Raw genomic sequence first — 19,437 nt, 5'->3', positions numbered from 1 at the left:
GACGACATTTTATCGATAACATCCGGTCCAAAAAGTTTTTTTCCACAAAGTTTTCGAGGAAAAAAAAAAAAGTTTGCACTCACGTAAATAAATGCGCGATGACGTCACCCACATGCTCGCTCGGTGCTTGTTGTGGCGTCGCCTTCCTCCGCACCGTCCCTCCGTGCTGCTGCCACCGGAGTTAGCTGGGAACCGGGGGAGGCTCTATCTGTCGTGACAGTCCCTTTTCCTAAACTTTTCCGGGTCTAGGTTGTGTCTGAAGGACGGAGAGAGGGTTTTGTCTGTGTTTTCGATGCATGGGAGTGCCCTGGGAGCGGCGAAGGGAGAAGGTAGGTCTGCCGCCGCCTCCTCCGCTGTCCTCTGGTCCGTCAGAGCGCTTGGTCCAGCCCGGCCCGACTACCGCATTGCCTCCGAGAGAAGTGAAAACCCGGGGAGTGTAGGCCTCGGTAACTTTGTAACCGACCAAAGGCACCGTGATTTTAACCGGTGTTTATGCTGGTTTGAATAGGGTTGTGTGAACCGATCATTCCTGGCTGTGTGAAACCAGAGAGTGCCAGCTGTGCTGCGGTGTGTCATACACGGTGACTTCATACCTTTGTGTGTGTGTCGGTGTGTATTTTAGAGTAGGCGTGCTGCGTGTGGATATTTTTGAAATTCTCAGTTTTAAACCTGGGTAATGCTGTAATAACACAAGGTTGGCAGTATACATAGCTTACCAATTGACCTGCGCTGATTTAACTACATTCATTCAAATGAATGACATTTATGTATAGGCCAAGTATGCACAGGTTATGTGACCAATACCATAGTTGCCATGGAAATAGGTGAGTTATTGTCTTAGGCATGAGCCATATTTCAAATTTTGCATGGTATGTCATAGGCAAGTTTCAGTCTGTCAACAAATAATGTGTCAAAAATCTGAAGCATGTCAAAGCACATTTTGGGCCGAAGGGGGGATCATACACGGAGTACCTTACACATGAAAGGATTACAAGATTGATTCGACAGCAACACATGTGATACTGACATACATCCCTTCATATTTAGCATCCTCTTTGAGAGACTGGTCTTGCACTCAGCAGACCTCTCTTGTGCAGCAGCATGGCTGTAGATGTACCCGCCCCTGTGTGTTTTCTAACCCTGCCACATGAGGATGAGATGCTGAGTCTTCAGGCCATGCTAATCTAAAATCATAGCCAGCTCACTGACTCCCATCCAGCTCCCAACGGAGCGCCATGGCTACATCACACCCCAAGGCTCACTGGACTGAGCTGGACAGTAGTCATGGTGAGCTGGGCTGAGGATGGTGAAGGTCACTTCTCTTATCCACTCCTTCATAAGAGAAACATCCAAATAGGAAAAAAATCATGCCTTACTCAAGATTCAAGGCTTTTATTATCAAGTGTGCATAGCTACAGTGTAGTTATGACAATCTTAGGTCACAGGCTCCTCCAACAGTGCAACAAAATAAAACCGATAAAATAGTGCAATAAAATAAAATAGAATATAGTAGAAATAGTGCAAAATAGTCTATATACAAGTAATTGGAATATTGATATATATAAGTTGAAAACAGATTAATGTTATGGATGTTCTTTCAAAAGTATAACTATACATTTGAAGGATCAAAGATGAGAGAAATGTATGCTTGCCTGCCATCTTCACATTCATATCATTCTAAATCATAAAACAAAACCTTGAGAATTGGAGATATCAGCAAGGATTGCATTGTCTGGCAATTGGATGGCGAACACTTCTCATCAGTAAAAACAATATTGTCTATATACAGTGGGGCAAAAAAGTATTTAGTCAGCCACCAATTGTGCAAGTTCTCCCACTTAAATAGATGAAAGAGGCCTGTAATTTCCATCCTAGGTATATCTCAACTATGAGAGACAAAATGAGAAGTAAAAAAATCCAGAAAATCACATTGTCTGATTTTTAAAGAATTTATTTGCAAATGATGGTGGAAAATAAGTATTTGGTCAATAACAAAAGTTAATCTCAATACTTTGTTATATACCCTTTGTTGGCAATGACAGAGGTCAAACGTTTTCTGTAAGTCTTCACAAGGTTTTCACACACTGTTGCTGGTATTTCGGTCCATTCTTCCATGCAGATCTCCTCTAGAGCAGTGATGTTTTGGGGCTGTCGCTGGGCAACACGGACTTTCCACTCCCTCCAAAGATTTTCTATGGGGTAGCGATCTGGAGACTGGCTAGGCCACTCCAGGACCTTGAAATGCTTCTTACGAAGCCACTCTTTCGTTGCCCGGGCGGTGTGTTTGGGATCATTGTCATACTGAAAGACCCAGCCACGTTTCATCTTCAATGCCCTTGCTGATGGAAGGAGGTTGTCACTCAAAATCTCACGATACATGGCCCCATTCATTCTTTCCTTTACACGGATCAGTCGTCCTGGTCCCTTTGCAGAAAAACAGCCCCAAAGCATGATGTTTCCACCCCCATGTTTCACAGTAGGTATGGTGTTCTTTGGATGCAACTCAGCATTCTTTCTCCTCCAAACACGTCTAGTTCTAAAGTTCTATTTTGGTTTCATCTGACCATATGACATTCTCCCAATCCTCTTCTGGATCATCTAAATGCTCTCTAGCAAACTTCAGAAGGGCCTGGACATGTACTGGCTTAAGCAGGGGGACACGTCTGGCACTGCAGGATTTGAGTCCCTGGCGGCGTAGTGTGTTACTGATGGTAGCCTTTGTTACTTTGGTCCCAGCTCTCTGCAGGTCATTGAATAGGTCCCCCCGTGTGGTTCTGGGATTTTTGCTCACCGTTCTTGTGATCATTTTTGACCCCACGGGGTGAGATCTTGCGTGGAGCCCCAGATCGAGGGAGATTATCAGTGGTCTTGTATGTCTTCCATTTTCTAATAATTGCTCCCACAGTTGATTTCTTCACACCAAGCTGCTTACCTATTGCAGATTCAGTCTTGCCAGCCTGGTGCAGGTCTACAATTTTGTTTCTGGTGTCCTTGGACAGCTCTTTGGTCTTGGCCATAGTGGAGTTTGGAGTGTGACTGTTTGAGGTTGTGGACAGGTGTCTTTTATACTGATAACGAGTTCAAACAGGTGCCGTTAATACAGTTAACAAGTGGAGGACAGAGGAGGCTCTTAAAGAAGAAGTTACAGGTCTGTGAGAGCCAGAAATCTTGTTTGTTTGTAGGTGACCAAATACTTATTTTACCGAGGAATTTACCAATTAATTCATTAAAAATCCTACAATGTGATTTTCTGGATTTTTTTTTTCTCATTTTGTCTCTCATAGTTGAAGTGTACCTAGGATGAAAATTACAGGCCTCTCATCTTTTTAAGTGGGAGAACTTGCACAATTGGTGGCTGACTAAATACTTTTTTGCCCCACTGTACCTAAGAAAGCCATACATGTACATCCTCTGAATCCACCCTGTCTCTTGTTTTGTCGTTAAGTGTCATAAGACTGATTATTGTAAAGGTCACAAAGGAAAATGTTATACAATAAATGACACATGAGCTTCATTCAGCCTTCCAGGTGTATCCGATGTCTGAATGTTTGAGACTGTTAAGGGATCCCAGCATGGAGAAGGATTACATTTTTAATGATGCGTTTTTTCATGAATGTATTTCTCTAGTGATTGTACTGCTATGATCACATCTCTGCTAAATATGTCATCGATATAATAATGTGGCTTGTTTATTCTTTCTGTCTGTATCTCTTATTAATCTACCTGCAAAGGCCTTGATTTCCCTCTCATCTCCAATAACTCACTCCCCTTTTGAATTTGAACCAATTCCTCAATGGCTGCTGGCCAGAGCTATAACAGGTTTCATCTGCTGTCTGTCTGGCTGCATAAGCTTACATGCAATGTTCACCTCACTTCAATTGTCCCCTGTCAGTGTCTATATATCTATGCTGAGTCAACTCTACATTTAGCCTAGTCGTGCCGTGCTTGGCGGTAAGTGAAGGATTGCACACTGGCTGCTGCAGCTAAAATGGCTTTTGGTTATGATGAATGCCCTCTTTATAGTGTTCTGTAGCTTGAAACATTAGGCAGAAAGATACTGAAGAAAAATATCAGAATGCCACTTTTAGCCATGGCATCTTCCAAGCTGAAGGAAAAGGTTCCGCAGGATATTTAATGCACAAGGTGTTCAAGTGCTGTGGGGAATCTGTGTCAAGGAAAACTTACATTATATTATAATTTAGCACAGCCAGAGCCTTGGCATGTTGTCTACTGCCCCAAAAAGCTCTGCTGTGAAATAAAATGTTCATCAAAAATATATTGTACGTATCTGTCAGTACCCCACTATCTTTAATTGAGGCCAGAGGGAGGATGGGAGAAGGAGTACAGAAGTGAGAGAATCTCAGAAGCATAAAATAACAACAAGGAACCGGAAAGATTGAGAGAAATGAAAGAGATTTGCAGCACTCCCCTTAGGTGTAGTGAGAGCCAGCTGGTCGTATGTCAGAAGGAGGAGAAAATGCCGGGGAGGCAGAGGAAGAAAGAAGATAGAAATGAGAAGGATGCATTTTTCATCTGAGTAATGGTGTGGTTGCAAAACCAACACTCTATATCTGATCTGAAGCCATTTTTCTTTTTGGTGTTGGTTTATTTCTGAAGCAACATAGACAAAAGACACAATGGCGTGTTCATGAGGGATTTAAAATCCTGGGCTTGGAACCGAAACAAACCATTCAGAACAAACGAACATAACAAATAAACAAAACAAAAACTCAAGATGACAACCAGACACTCCGTGGGATTATATGGCACAAACAAATGAAGTCATAAACACGGTGGGATGTGGCAACCAAACGAAACAAACAACGAAACAAAGTATTTTTTAAATTGTTTTCTTCCTATCTAAATTGCATTCATTTATTTATACAACACAGTGGAATGACAATAATGTACAGAATAAATATGATTTATTTAAAAAAGAAAAAACGGAATCCTGGAACTGTATAAAATAAATGTCCTAAACGTGTCCATTTATGGAAAAAGTGTATGAGCCAGGGAAACAATTAGTATGATTATTTGCTTCATAAAATATTAAAATCAGAATAAAAGAGTTAAAGTAAAACATGTAATACTTTTATGATTATTTATTCACCAGTCATTAAGCCACCCTTAATAATACCAATGTTAATAAAGTTAAGTGCGAGCGTTTGTCTCGTTGCTGCCTGTCAAACAAGCAAGGCTAAAATATCCCTCTCCATGAACCTGTAGCTGTTTCCTGAGGGAATAGCACACAGCCTTGACTGCTTGCTGTCGCATAGCTACACAATTTATGTGCCCGCGCCCACACAAACACACACACTCACACAAACCATGGCCAAGAATAATACTCCTCCACTTCCTGCCTTAAGAAATCAATGTTAACGTTGACATTCTTTTTTTTATAAACACACGTTAGCATGTGCCCATCGGACTGTACAAACACTTGTGACGCTGAATGCATATCGAAGAACAATAAACATGCCTGAACCTAATGCTGCTTGAATCAGTGTGTGTGTTGTGTTTACTGAGTGTGTCAGCATGAGTTTAGAAATGGCAGCGAGAGCGTCGGGTACACCAAGCTGTCAGCTGCCTCTGTTCTCAACGACACGCACCACAACATTACCAGCCTCGGCTTCAGCTCCAATCCTCTGTTAGCGTTGTCAGATGAGCAAACTGAGGGCGGATAGATTGCTTGGCTTTAGGACTGGGCTGAAAATGGAGGAAGTGATGCCAGGTTCTGACAGATGGGACCATATTAGGCCCTGCCGTCCTCTGTGCATCATTTGAGTGGTTCAGGGGAGAAGAAGGTTTCCAGATCATTATATATATGTATAATTACCTCTCCACACTCAGAACTGTGCTAAAACGTATTCTGCGCAATTATTTAGAGACAAATGACTTTGTTTTAGCTTAAAGTCACTCCTTCTCTGTGGCTGTTAATCTGATGTTTCCCCTCTATGTGTTTTGATGCCCCCCCCCCCAGACAGTGTCGGTGGTCCTGACTGTTTGGCAGGATGAGTGAGGTGGACGGTCAGTTCTACAGCGTCCAGGTGGGGGACTCCACCTTCACTGTGCTCAAGCGCTACGAGCAGCTCCGCGCCATCGGCTCCGGGGCCCAGGGCATCGTATGGTGAGAGGCTGACCTTTTCTTAACATCTTAGTGGTGGTGCCAGCCCTCAGTGTTGTGTTACTGAGCAACATATTTAGGTAATCATTTATAGTTTTGGCTGCATAGTGTACTTAAATGGAAATATTTCGGATGTCTTGTGCATCATTTCTACTTTTTCAAAAAATCCAGACAAACAGATTTTGGTGTCATTAATATGGACGTCCATTATAATATAAAATCAGCTTCTGTGGGTTAAAGGACTGGTTGACTTATGACAACTGGTTATTGTCACAGTGGAAATGAAGATATTGTTTAATTTAAAATATATATTTCCTAGTAATTGGTGAATCTTTGAACTCTGGATTGGAACCACAGTCAGGTCTTAATTGTTGGTTTATGAAAAGGTACCAAGAAAGCTAACACATTTCCATATTAGTCTGTCTATTACAGAAATAATACTAATTAGTAATTTGGCAGCCCACTGACCTCTCCTCTGGTACCACTAAAAACAGAGGGTTTTGTATTGTTAATAAGAAACACATATCCTATCGTAGGCTTGAGCACATTGTGGATGCCCGTTTTCATTTTGGACACTTGCAAGGTTGCAGTTTTGATATTGTGGTTCTAATAAACATCATAGCCCGTAGTCCCTGGGGATTTTATAAACTGCCTTTGTTACTTTGCGTAGGCCTTTTTTGGTGTTCAATGTGCACAGAGAAAAACAATTATTGTACCTCTTTCACCTTGTTTGAAACATAAATGACCAGGAACAGGTAGCTAGTATTCTTCTCTTGTTCAAAATAAGTAAAAAAAAAACAGCTTTGCTTTGCAGGAGGCCTTCATTTTGTTCCCTGCTAACCTTTCCTCTGTCTGTCCTCTACACATTGTGTGACCAGCTCGGCTCTAGACACAGACCTGGGTATTCCGGTGGCAGTGAAGAAGCTCTGCCGGCCTTTCCAGAACCAGACCCATGCCAAGCGGGCCTACAGGGAGCTGGTGCTGCTCAAATGTGTCAATCACAAAAATGTAAGATTTATTGTACTTCTTTGTATTTTTATAGTTCATTATTAGCATATTAATGTGTTCAAATGTACATTAAAACAGCTTGATCTGATCAAACATGCTGTTGATTCCATCCATAAGAGTGCAAAAACATATTGCAAAGTTTACATGATGTTCATATGAGCAACGGAGAATTGTTATAATACAGACTTGAAAACCATCTTTTAACGTCAGTTCTTTTTACTTCCCCATGGAGTATGTTCTTTATGTCTGGTATGGTGTGGTGTTTTTTATTTAATGAGCTGTTCAGGGCAGATAAAAACAGCTGACAGTCAAACGATAATGTAGCTTACATCCTCACATCTGTTCATGTATTGTGTAAAAAACACTTCTGAATTAGGAATTATTTTCCTGATAACTTTATTCAGCTGACGTGATTCACAGTTGTCCTTGAATATGACTGGCAGGATAAAAACTTTAATTGTCCTTTGAACTGAGAAATAATAATAATAATAAATAATAATTTAGGAGGAGCAAATGCGGGTAGAGTGTCATGCCCAAGGACACAACCGCCTGACGCAGTGGTGGCCGAGGCGGGTTTCGAACTGGAGTTCCCCAACGCCCCTTGATCTGATGATCACACTGCGCCAAAACCGCCCAAATGTACAAACTTAAGAAGTAGAGAAGGTCAGCTTGCTGCTATTTGGATGTCATTTCTTGCCCGGAATCAGAAAATCCAGGCAAACCCACTGGAGTGCTCGGCTCTCAGTTGGCTAGCTCCCCGAAGTGGAGGAGAGAAACAGAGAGGAGTAATGGTCTGTCCCTCTGCTTGCAGATCATCCGTCTGATCAATGTGTTCACGCCTCAGAAGTCCCTGGAGGAGTTCCAGGACCTGTGAGTTGCCCTATGATGTTTTTGTCTGCACCAATCTTTCTATAGGATTCCTAGATTTAAGCAAAGGCTAGCATTTAATTAGCATCCCTCGATACCAGTGGACCTCTACTAGAGCGTTGGTCTCTTTGCTTTAGTTCCCTTAATGTGTCTTTTTCTTTATGAAGTATTCTTTACTTCCTCTTTTTTATTTTCCCTCATATAGTCTCTTGTCATTTGTTTCCCTTGTCTATCATTTGGCCTTTTTGTATCCCTACTTCACTTTTTCATTCCTTCCCGGGCTCTTAGGTATCTGGTGATGGAGTTGATGGATGCCAGCCTCTGCCAGGTGATCCACATGGACCTGGACCATGAGAGGATGTCCTACCTGCTCTACCAGATCCTGTGTGGCATCAGACACCTGCACTCTGCCGGCATCATCCACAGGGTACCAGCACAAGAGGGATTGTGCTGTGGGCTAAATGTTGATCAGACCACTTTGAAGCCATCCATTTCAAATGCTGCACAGATTTGACTTTTAAACCACTTACCTCTACACAGTTACAGACAAAGATTACACTCATATTATTAGTAGGCTGTTATACTACTTGTGGAATGTTATTTCCAGTCTTGGCGGCTTAATGTCGAGTGCGTTTGGTTAAGCTTAATAGTAAAAATGACCGGTTGAGACATGAAGGAGACAAAGCTGCGTTTCAACTTATTATTGAATTTGTATTATTACAAATGTACATAAACATTCCTTTTAATAGTACATATTTCACCATCTCTAAAACCAATGAACGTCAGATTATCTGCTGGTGTTAATCATTCTATCAATTAGCCAGTTAAATTAAGTATCTAGTCTTAAAGATTTATCGGCAAGTGACATTTTAACATTTAAAAGAAAATCAGCTTGTTTAAGAGTGTTTATGAGCAAAGGATCACGTCTTTGATTCTAATGTTTACATGCAAATAGTTTCTCAAAAGAAACTGGCACCCAGACTAATCTTTTTACAGATACCAACAGTATGGAAAATATCTCAAAGGCTTTAAAGATGTTCTCTCCCCTAAGGATCTGAAGCCCAGTAACATTGTGGTGAAGTCGGACTGCACTTTAAAGATCCTGGACTTCGGCCTGGCTCGGACGGCCTGCACTAACTTCATGATGACGCCCTACGTGGTGACCAGATACTACCGCGCCCCCGAGGTCATTCTGGGCATGAAGTATAAGGAGAATGGTAAGGACATCAAGGAGCCCTTATTTAAAAAGGAAGTAAATATATTGTATTTCTAAACCAATCCTCAGACAACATTATCCGTCCCATTACAATACCTTTCACCCAATGTGAACCTTCCCAGGAACGCTTGATTTTTTTTTTAACACTTAAAATACCTCAGAGTTTTATAAATGTTAACAATAATAACTTCTATTAACCTTTCATGAAACCCAAGGACAATTTACAATAAGAAAAGGGCCGTACGGGGGGACGAAAGGGAAAGACAGTCACACAACAGGGACGAGAAAATAAGAAGATAAATAAACAAAATAAAAAAAGGCTGAGCACAAACATTTAGAGAGTTAACTGAGGCTGAAGGCCTTGACAAACAGATGTTTTTGAGTGCTTTTTTAAAATTAACCACAGAGTCAGTGGTCCTGATTTCAAGGTGACGCTGAAAGCTCTGACAACAAAGAGCTATCATTATTGGTTGATCATTCTAACATTACATATAGAGTGGTTTCATATCATAGAAGATAATGCAGAGGTTTATTAAAGAATACTAACAACATTACATCGTTTGTCCAACAGACCTGATTGATAACAACTGACACAACAAGCATTACAGTCAAATATAAAGAACATGACAGCTGAACAGAAGAGGCTGGCAGTTCAGAATAAAAAGTGCACAGTGAAAAGACTTTGATCCACTATCAGTCGGCTACAGCTGGTTATTAGAGGTCAAAGCACCACAGGGGGCCTGAACACTCGTAGAAAGGATTTATTTTTGTTGTTGCTTTTCGGGTCGATATAAAATTAACCCATAATATAACATAATTGGCTTAAGCTATTGTTACCAGATTTTGCACATTTTCTGAGGCTAACTCTGACCTCTAAAGGCATCACACTTTTATATCGATTTTTATTTTTTAAACAAATTAGCACATTTTTATAAATAATAATTTGTCAACAAACAGGGTTGAGATGAAAGTATTGTTTAAATAGCTTAACTACAAGGTGATGCAATAAAAATGATCTCATGCTAGGATTTGAACCAGGAAGTGGTCAAAATACTTTTTTGTAGCTTTAGTTGGACTGGCCTAACAGAAAAACAGTTGTTCCTAGTCTAAAGTGTACCTACCCCGCTAAACACAATGAACAGTGTAAGACATGTATGCATTGTGTTTGAGGATTTGACCTGGAGTGGTTTGTATGATCTGGAGACGTTTAAGGAGCACACAGACCGTTCAGCTTGAGTAAAGGTGAAAATAGAGGGAAGAGAGAAGTTAATGGTTATTTTCCACGCTTGCACGCTTTAGCTAACAGCCAACCCAGATAAAAGAAACTATTTACATGCTACTCTGCTGAGCGCACACACAGGAGAAGTGATGAAGAGAGCAACAGCTGTGCAGACTGATAAGCAGAGCAGCAGAGGAGAGGAGAAAAGCCTGGAAGGCTGCGTCTGGCCAGAGAGAGAGGAGACAGCCTTAAGATGAATGTGATGAAAGCATCAGGCCATGGCTCGGCTACAGGATGGACCAATGAGACCTCAGCTACTGTTCTGCATATATTTGTTTGCCATTCAATTACAAACCATGGAGCATGTTGCTCAGCTGGCAACATCTGAAGAGTTGTTCTACTGTTTATTTCACACGCATTATACTTTATTATGTGTTTGATATTATGTTATAAATGTTACAATTATGTTCTGCATGTGTTGTTATGTTTCTCTGTTCCCAGTGGACATCTGGTCAGTAGGGTGCATCATGGGAGAGATGGTGAAGGGCAGCGTCATCTTCCAGGGAACAGATCGTATCCTTCATTGCTCTTATCCTCTCTGTTGTTGTCATCCATCAACACCCTCCATCAAGCCTTTTCTTAACACAAAGTATTTCACTCATCTCTTCTTATTTTTCTAACAGCACACTTGAGTGGCAAGACATTTTGCATTTTCGCCCTCTAAACACAATCTTTTAAATTGGACTTCTCATTTTTTCCAGCACAGCCCAATTTAATCAGAGAGCTTTGTGTGTTTCCTGCCCTCCTCAAAGATTATACATCTGTAGAGCTGTTTTTCGGGAAGCTATAATCCCCTTAATTGATAGCGGAAATTAAATTGAAGCAATTCAAATCATTTGCATTTTTATTGGCCGTTTCTCTATTTCTAATGGGTTTGGCACCTCTTCCCTCACCAGCTCGTTTCAGTGCCGCTGTCCATTTTCACCTGAATAGCTGAGAAAAGATGAAGGACACAGTGCGATTCGAGGATAGATTGCTTTTCACCAGGGGAAATAATGGCTTTTACTGCAATTGTTAGTCAGCCGAGCAGGTCCAGGTTTTCGTATATATATTGCTATTAGCGTATACATTCATGTTTCCTTCAGCATAGTTGTACTAACTGTAGTAGCACTCTCAGGTTTTTGTTTTCCAAAATTATTTGGTTCATGACCAAATATCTGCAAAACTCAAGCTCAACTGTAGTTTGGGATTTGTGTAAGCATTTTAACATGCTAAACTAAAGATGGTGAATGTGGTAAATATTATTCCAGATTAACATTAAAATGCAAACATTGTCATTTTGAATATGTTAGCAAGCTAATGTTAGCACCTTGTTCAAATATGCACTGTGGCTCAGTACAGCCTCCAGCTCCAAATATTTGTCTCGTCTGTATAATGTTTTCAGATTATGCAAAGTGCTTTCATTTTATGTATTTATCTCTGGGTTCTGTGCCTTATCAAATGTTCCTCTCATTTGCTGACACATGTACTAGCTCATAATGATGCTGAGTTGTCCCTAACGAGTGTGCTGTGCAGACATCGACCAGTGGAATAAGGTGATCGAGGTTCTGGGCACGCCCAGCCTGGAGTTTATGAACCGGCTGATGGAGACCGTGAGGAACTATGTGATGAACAAGCCGGAGTATCCTGGAGTCAGCTTAGACGAGCTTTTCCCGGACTGGGCCTTTCCCTCTGATTCAGAACATGATAAAATAAAGAGTAAGAATTATCCAAAAATAATTGTTGTACTTTAAATGCATATAGTTGTTGTTCCCCTGCATGGATGTTTCAGACAATTTTCAAGTTTCATGTTTTTTTAACCTTTTTAGTCAGAGATATTTGTCTGCAATATATTGATGTGACCAGACAGTTTCCAACTAAATTACAGACATAGAGGTAGAAAACGGGATGTCGTATACAACAAGTTCAGAGAGTGACCATGCAGGTCAACAGTTGTTCTGCCCTACTCTGTGGCATTTAGAGTAAGGTCAGCCAAACAAAGAACACATCTTGACATTCCCGGAGATGTTACCCAACTCTGCAAGAGGAAGTAATCAGTTATCATAAAGACTGTTGAAGGAAATCATGTCATGGGCCTGTTTCCATAGTAACACTGCCCTTCCTCTGTTGCCATAACAGCAGGTCAAGCACGGGACCTGCTCTCCAAAATGCTGGTCGTTGATCCTGAATGCCGCGTCTCCGTAGAAGAAGCCCTCAATCACCCCTACATCCACGTGTGGTACGACCCCGGAGAGGCCGACGCGGTGAGGAAACTGTGTGTGTGTGTGTGTGTGTGTGTGTGTGTGTGTGTGTGTGTGTGTGTGTGTGTGTGTGTGTGTGTGTGTGTGTGTGTGTGTGTGTGTGTGTGTGTGTGTGTGTGTGTGTGTGTGTGTGTGTGTGTGTGTGTGTGTGTGTGTGTGTGTGTGTGTGTGTGTGTGTGTGTGTGTGTGTGTGTGTGTGTGTGTGTGTGTGTGTGTGTGTGTGTGTGTGTGTGTGTGTGTGTGTGTGTGTGTGTGTGTGTGTGAGCTGGCTGATAAATGTTTCTCTCTTTGTTTCACAGCCTCCTCCTCAGATTTCAGATAAGCAGCTGGAAGAGAGAGAGCACTCCATCGAGCATTGGAAAGGTGGGAGCCACTGCCCTCTAGGGCCATCTGTCTGCAGTGCAGCCAAACTTCATTCATGTTCTGATTCCAAAAGATACAGGAAACTCTTAACCCTATTAAGAATCATGTTTCTTCCATATCTATCTATTTATACGTAGGTATTCTATACACGTGAAAAAAATAATCTTTGTTTGTGTTACAAGACTCTGACAAATCATCCTAAAAAAAGATGTGTAAGTAAATAATAATAAAAAACAAGACCAATTAACAGCAGTTGATGAGATTTCTTCGAGCTGATGGATTCACCTCAGTTAATTAACACATATTTGGCCAATAATACACTATTTCTAATGTTCTGCATCTGAAAGGCTGCATTCTGAGCACACACTGACGACACCTAACTTTTTCTGCTTTTCCACAGAACTCATTTATGAAGAGGTGATAGATTGGGAAGAGAGGAACAAGAATGGACTGATGAAAGAAGACTGCTCAGGTACACCCATGCTCCATCTTTATTCATTAGATGCAATAATATGTTAGTGGTCACGTCCAACCCACTATTTCTTGCAGTAAACGCACTGTTTTAACTCTATATATTATTGGTATAATGACCTAAACGATATTCTGGTTCTCTCCATCGTGTGTGTGATTCAGATGTGGTGTCAGGGTCCGCCTCCCAGTCTTCATCAGCCAACGACATCTCGTCCATGTCCACGGAGCACACCCTGGCGTCGGACACGGACAGCAGCAGCATCGACACGCTGACGGGAGCGCTGGACGAGAGTCAGTGAACACATCGCCTCAGTCCTCCCATTTACAATTTACAAATATCAATCAACTACCGCCTTCATTTCTTCTCTTTACTTTTTCTTCTTTCTTTTCTCCTCTGTAACCTCGAAGAATAGGTCTATTTTCTTTCTGTGTGTGTCACATAGTGGATGTTGTTGCTCTTTTCAATATCAAACTTTGTTTTGGACTGCTGCCAGGAGGTCAAAGTCTGTCTATTCGTTCTGAATAGAGAGCTTTATATTCTAACTGTTGGGTCAAAGGTTGGTCTTCTTTGTGGATATTGTTTACCTTCGTCAAGTATACATGCATTCAGATTGATTTTCGGGTTCCCAGAAGTAGGTGGGAGATTGTTGTCTGTTCTGTATGCCTGTATTTTAATAGTTTTATTTTTTTAGCAAATGTTACATTGAGACCAGAGGTCATCAAATTAGAGCATAGATGCACTGAACATAGACCACAGCTGCTCTCATGCATGATAAGCCTATATGAACAAAAACTCACCATAAGTCGATCGCACCAACCATTTAATGTCCATCTGAGGATCAAACACTCATCCAGAGTTGGATCGATCCTCTCCACAGCAGTGCTTTCTACACTTTGTTTTTAAATAATTGCCTTGAGTGGTGTGGATTTTAAACTCTTCCTCCTGACAGCTAGAGAAAGCTGGGATTGCAGTGTTACATTTTTGTGTCCTGATATTATTTTCTGTTTTTAAATATGTCCCGCTCTGGCACTCATAGTGACTGTAAAGCCTTTCATTACCTATAGATAAGGTGTGCCCATTTGTTACGAATTCAACATATCTGTAGCACTATATATTGCACCCCCATTGGACATAAGGTACCGACTAACAATGTGTATATCAAAATCATAATCTTGTAAATGTTGGAGAGGCAAAAAGATACATGTTGTATTTATTTTTGTGTTCTTGCCAAATGTTGCACACAGTCACGTCGTGGCCCCGTGTAAAATCAGCCTCTTGTCGAAACATTTCATTCAAAAATCAACGCATCGGCTGCTCCTTTTCTAGACCATTCCATCAGTACTGGAGCAGTCCCAAAACTCATCGTGAATCAGACTTCTTATAGAACACCTGTAGGCAGTCAAACACAAATAATGGTGTTTAACTTGCATGAAGGCATTAGAGATGCCAATAAGATACCGTAGTTCTTGTTATAAAGAAATAATCCGTTCCTTTATTTTACTTCCAGTACCTCGATGTTCTGAATGACTGTTTGATGCAGATGTTGTATTTTCTTTGCCTTGTAAGCCAGTGCGTGTGTTATATAAATGTACTGCAATTATCTCCTTCATTATCTCCTTTATAAACAGCAGTTGTAAGGTAAGGAGAAAGTTGACTCCTCTCCAAAAAGACACATGGAAGTTTAAAATGAGACTGAATGAAAATCTGGATTTAAGGATTCATGATGGAAACTCGATGATGAAGATGATGATGGTGGAAATGGACTGGAGCTGCTTTCTGCAGAACTCGTTGCACAGGGTGATGGAGATGCAGAATTATGACACTATGGAGACGCAGAGGACTTTATTGTACGTTATATTTTCCTTTTAAAATAACTATGACCTTATTCTTTCAGTCGTATCTTTTAATGACGTGAGGAGCGGCTGAATTACCCCCACAAATCTTATCAGCTAAGGACTGAGCATTACAGTGATCAGAATATCGTTCACCATGTTTTAAAAGAAAACACATGTTCATTGTATACACTGTGCAGCTCAAATTTTTGTTTTGTTTATTTCTCCTTTCATTGTCAGATGTCTGATTGCAATGACCACAATATAATCCCCCGGCCAACATCTTTGCCGTTACGTAACAAATAAAGTGGACATCAGTGATTATTCTTTCAGTGATGTTTTGTATATTCTCAATGAAGAAATAACTGCAGACCACCATTCTCAATTAGAGACGGAAGTATTTGGCTTTGATAGTGACAAGCTACTTTACATGATAGGCTACTTACTAGAGTTTAAAGACTAACCAGTCTTGTCCTTCTCACATACAGTTAATTTCATCACACACAATTCATTTAATTCCATACAATTCATATATTCTCTTTTCAAAAGCTTTTGACGATATACTCTGTCTTCTTGGCCTCATTGTTGAGCTCTCCGAAGGTGTCGAAGAACTGCTCCATCTCCTTCTGCAGAGTGGCGTTGCGTTGTTCTGCGGCGGCCCGGATCCTTTCAGACTCGGTGATCTTATCCTCGACGGCCTGGTACCAGTGTCGCTGCTGTGAGAGGTTTGTTTTCAACCGAACCACCTCGACCTGCAGCTCTTCATTTCTCTGCTCTAAGCTGATGGTAAATACACAAAGAAGAGGGTTGCATTAGGGTGAATGAAAGACTGAGATCTATGTTAGGTTTCTAGCAATGGCCAGCAGTGTATTTCTGAGTCAATCTAACATGTATGTTGATAGTTTTTTTTAATAGGTCTGATTCTTGATGCCTTAAATGGTTAGTAGAACAGGTGGTTTATATGTTTTACGATAAGCTATAAGTATTGCCCTTTTCCTCTTGTCCTTGCCAACCAGTACCAGTGACCTTACACTGAGACTTGCTCTATCTATATCAGTAATAAATGAGGTATGTGTTGTGTCTAGGTCAGCAGCATGGCCCCTTAAATTAGCTCTCTTTCCAATGCCATGAGCTGTTTCTATAGGTCAACCACACAGGATGTGCTTTTTTTAAACGTAAAACCAAACCGCTATTTACTGTCTTAGGTCAGTGCAACATTATATGACACATCCAAGTGTGATATATAGAAATGTCCACAGTACACTGAAAACACAAAAGTGGATAAAAGAATGAAGTTGGAAGGACTTAATTAGTAATAATCTTAGTACTTTCAATGATGGGAAATGTTCATGTGAAATAAAAACAGTTGTTGGTGTGCTTCAAACTAAACAGGATACAGGGTGAAGCTCGAGGTCAACTGAGCAGCACAGCTGAGTGGACACACACAATTTCTGGGCCTGGGAACATTGTGTCACCCTCCACAGCAATACACCAAGAACTGGGAAAATCTCAAGTCAGTGAACTGAAAGTGTGATACTAAAGCCAAAAGCACATTAAATGCAGGACATTTGGTTTGTCTTTGTCATGGTGTAACATCCATATTATGTTTGCTTTGTTTGAAATTGAGAAGAAAAAAGAAATGAACGTTACCTGTGTATTCGTGCCTCGTACTCCTCCCTCTGTCGGACTATTTGCTGTTGGAGACCAGTGAGGATGCTGCGGAGGGCACTGGCAGAGGGGTCTGCCAGGGGTACAGGGGGGGGCACCCTGGGAGACCAGGATGGCTCCTGGGTTTCAGCTGAGGGCCACAGAACCTGGCTCTGCTGAGGGGAAGTTGCTGTAAGACGCTGTTGAGGGTAGGACATCTGGAGCTGCAGCATCGGGTCCCCCTGCTGAAATCCACAGGATCCAGAGTCCAGCTCTGGCTCCTGATCATGCTTTTTGTCTTCTTCTGAGTTCTGGTCCTGGTTATTGTCAGCGAGGATGATCTCACAGGAGGACCAGGCACTCTTGCCTTCACTCACTCCCTCGCCGTCCATCAGTCCCTGGAAGTGCTCAGGGAGCCACGCCTGGTACATCTGCTCCTGGAAGCTGGTTTCCATCTCAAAGACGTCTTGGAGGCTGTCAGGGGTGACAGCTTCAGGGAGGTTATCGTACACAGAGAGAGCGCTCCGGTGCTCCTCGCTCTGCGATGGATTTGGGCTCTGGTTCTGATTAGATCTGTCCTCAACTTCTCTGGCTCTGTTTATGATGGGACCCCGCTCTGCTTCACAGCCCTGTCTTCCCAAAGCTCCTCTCCAGCTGCAGTAGCTGTGATCTGGCCAGGCGCCAGCCTCTCTTCCCCCACTGAGCAGTGAGGGACCCTCAGCCACAGCTGGGGCCGGACAAGGTGGAGGGCAGCAGGGGCCTGAGAGTCTGGTTACAGCCGGGCACACAACCCTGCTCTCCATTGCCTTTGCCCTTTTGCTCCCTCGCTGGGCAAAAGGTGGGCAGTTGTCGTACAAGGGGTCCGTGGAGCAGGAGCTAGCTGTGGTTGGAGTCTCAGTAGGAAGACAGTGCAGCTCCATGATCCACCCAGGCACATGTGGGTGCTGAGGGTCTTTGAGCTCTCTCTCTCTCTCTCTCTCTCTCTCTCTCTCTCTCTCTCTCTCTCTCTCTCTCTCTCTCTCTCTCTCTCTCTCTGCTGCAACCTGGGATCCAGAGCCTCCCCTGTGCCAAGTGCTGATGTCGTGGGGAGAGGAAGGTGTAAGAGACCTCCTGTGTGTGTGTGTGTGTGTGTGTGTGTGTGTGTGTGTGTGTGTGTGTGTGTGTGTGTGTGTGTGTGTGTGTGTGTGTGTGTGTGTGTGTGTGTGTGTGTGTGTGTGTCTTTAAGCAGGAGTGACATCAGCTGTTACTTTAGCAGAGCTTCTGAGGGAGGGCTCAGGGTGTAATAGAGTCTGGCTCATTCCTAAAGACAGTCCCATATAACTGGAACCACAGAAATAGACAGAGGCCATTGGCACAAAGTGAGAAGCACACACAATGAACCCAATAATCTGCAGTCAATATTTGTCAAAACAGATGTTTTAGATTTAAGGACCTGATATATAATTATTTACATTTAAATGAATGCTGCAGTGCTTACTGTGATTACTCTGACTTGTATACTGCTTCTCATGGCCCCATTACCTTAGCTGGCTCATTTATTTTTCTTCTCAGTTTTAGTGCATCCTGTCTACATTCACACTGTAGGATGAGTTCACAGCCAAGTGTTTGTACTACATAAAGCTCACCCCGCATAATCTGCTGCAGTGCATGTATCACTTTGAGGGACGCTCACCACTAAACCTGTGAAATGCTGTCAACAACAAGAGACAAAAACATGCATTATGAAATCATGGAGGTTGTGGATTGAACCCACATGATAGAGAGGGGACTTGTGTCAGGTGTTTTCTGTGTCTTTTAGTGGTGCAAATGAAGGATAGAAATTATTTAAAAGACGAAGCTGTGTATTACAGACAAAGAGAGTGAGAGGGAAAAAGAAGACGGACACAAAATCAGAAAAATCCTCAAAAAACTTTCTTGTCACTGTTACTTAAAACCACAAGGTGGAGCTATAGACAACATTATGAAATGCCTACTCTAAATGGGTGGTGTAGCCTACTTTGAAATCATAAAACATTTTTTGAGGAAAAGGATGATGATTCAGACCTATAGTATTTAGGTAAGAATGTTTTTATTTGGTGCTCACACTATAACTTATAGCTAACATCATAGTAATTTGGTTTGCCTCCAATGCATTCTTCAATTGCATGATTCTGTTTTTAATCTAAATCCAGCTTGCTCCATGTTTAAATCATATCGAGCTAATTTTTGGAGCCTTATAAAAATCAAATGAGCCCAATTGATCCACTATTGATCAACAGCCCAGTGAAGAACTCCCTCATTAGTGAGATGCCATGGAGGAACTATCAAAGGCAGTTCCTTTTGACAGAGGAAGCCCCCATGCAGATGCTTTGTCCTTAAATCCCCTCCAGTTTAACGGCTGCAGAGAGGA

At 41.8% G+C, this 19,437-nt stretch overlaps 2 protein-coding genes across 2 annotated transcripts; one reads left to right on the top strand and one right to left on the bottom strand.

Annotated features, from left to right (window-relative positions):
- The first annotated feature begins 129 nt into the window (after nucleotides 1-129).
- mapk9 (mitogen-activated protein kinase 9) lies at nucleotides 130-15,723 on the top strand. The gene is made up of 12 exons (XM_079671808.1): nucleotides 130-329; nucleotides 5,981-6,127; nucleotides 7,003-7,132; nucleotides 7,944-8,002; nucleotides 8,288-8,426; nucleotides 9,051-9,216; nucleotides 10,936-11,007; nucleotides 12,010-12,192; nucleotides 12,613-12,737; nucleotides 13,034-13,097; nucleotides 13,498-13,569; nucleotides 13,731-15,723. Exons 2-12 carry the CDS (start codon nucleotides 6,012-6,014, stop codon nucleotides 13,865-13,867), a joined length of 1,263 nt encoding a protein of 420 aa, XP_079527934.1. The 5' UTR covers nucleotides 130-329; nucleotides 5,981-6,011; the 3' UTR covers nucleotides 13,868-15,723.
- On the bottom strand, nucleotides 15,397-18,180 carry LOC307033377 (uncharacterized protein). The gene is made up of 2 exons (XM_079671815.1): nucleotides 17,052-18,180; nucleotides 15,397-16,181 (listed from the first exon to the last, which is right to left on the bottom strand). The coding sequence occupies exons 1-2, from the start codon at nucleotides 17,966-17,968 to the stop codon at nucleotides 15,944-15,946; spliced, it is 1,155 nt and encodes a 384-aa protein (XP_079527941.1). The 5' UTR covers nucleotides 17,969-18,180; the 3' UTR covers nucleotides 15,397-15,943.
- Nucleotides 18,181-19,437: the final 1,257 nt, after the last annotated feature.

The sequence above is a fragment of the Notothenia rossii genome, assembly GCF_949606895.1.
Source record: "Notothenia rossii genome assembly, chromosome: 3".
NCBI lineage: Eukaryota > Metazoa > Chordata > Actinopteri > Perciformes > Nototheniidae > Notothenia > Notothenia rossii.
The sequence above is the reverse complement of the archived record's forward strand: the minus strand, read 5'-3'. Positions and strand labels throughout refer to the sequence as shown.

Bases quoted from the DNA above. Each gene is read 5' to 3' on its own strand.
- mapk9 (XM_079671808.1), top strand. From the start codon at position 6,012: ATGAGTGAGGTGGACGGTCAGTTCTACAGCGTCCAGGTGGGGGACTCC. The intron at 8,427-9,050 runs GTACCAGCACAA...CTCTCCCCTAAG, and splicing joins CTGCCGGCATCATCCACAGG to GATCTGAAGCCCAGTAACAT. The intron at 9,217-10,935 runs GTAAGGACATCA...CTCTGTTCCCAG, and splicing joins CATGAAGTATAAGGAGAATG to TGGACATCTGGTCAGTAGGG.
- LOC307033377 (XM_079671815.1), bottom strand. From the start codon at position 17,968: ATGGAGCTGCACTGTCTTCCTACTGAGACTCCAACCACAGCTAGCTCC. The intron at 16,182-17,051 runs GTAACGTTCATT...ATTTACCATCAG, and splicing joins TACGAGGCACGAATACACAG to CTTAGAGCAGAGAAATGAAG.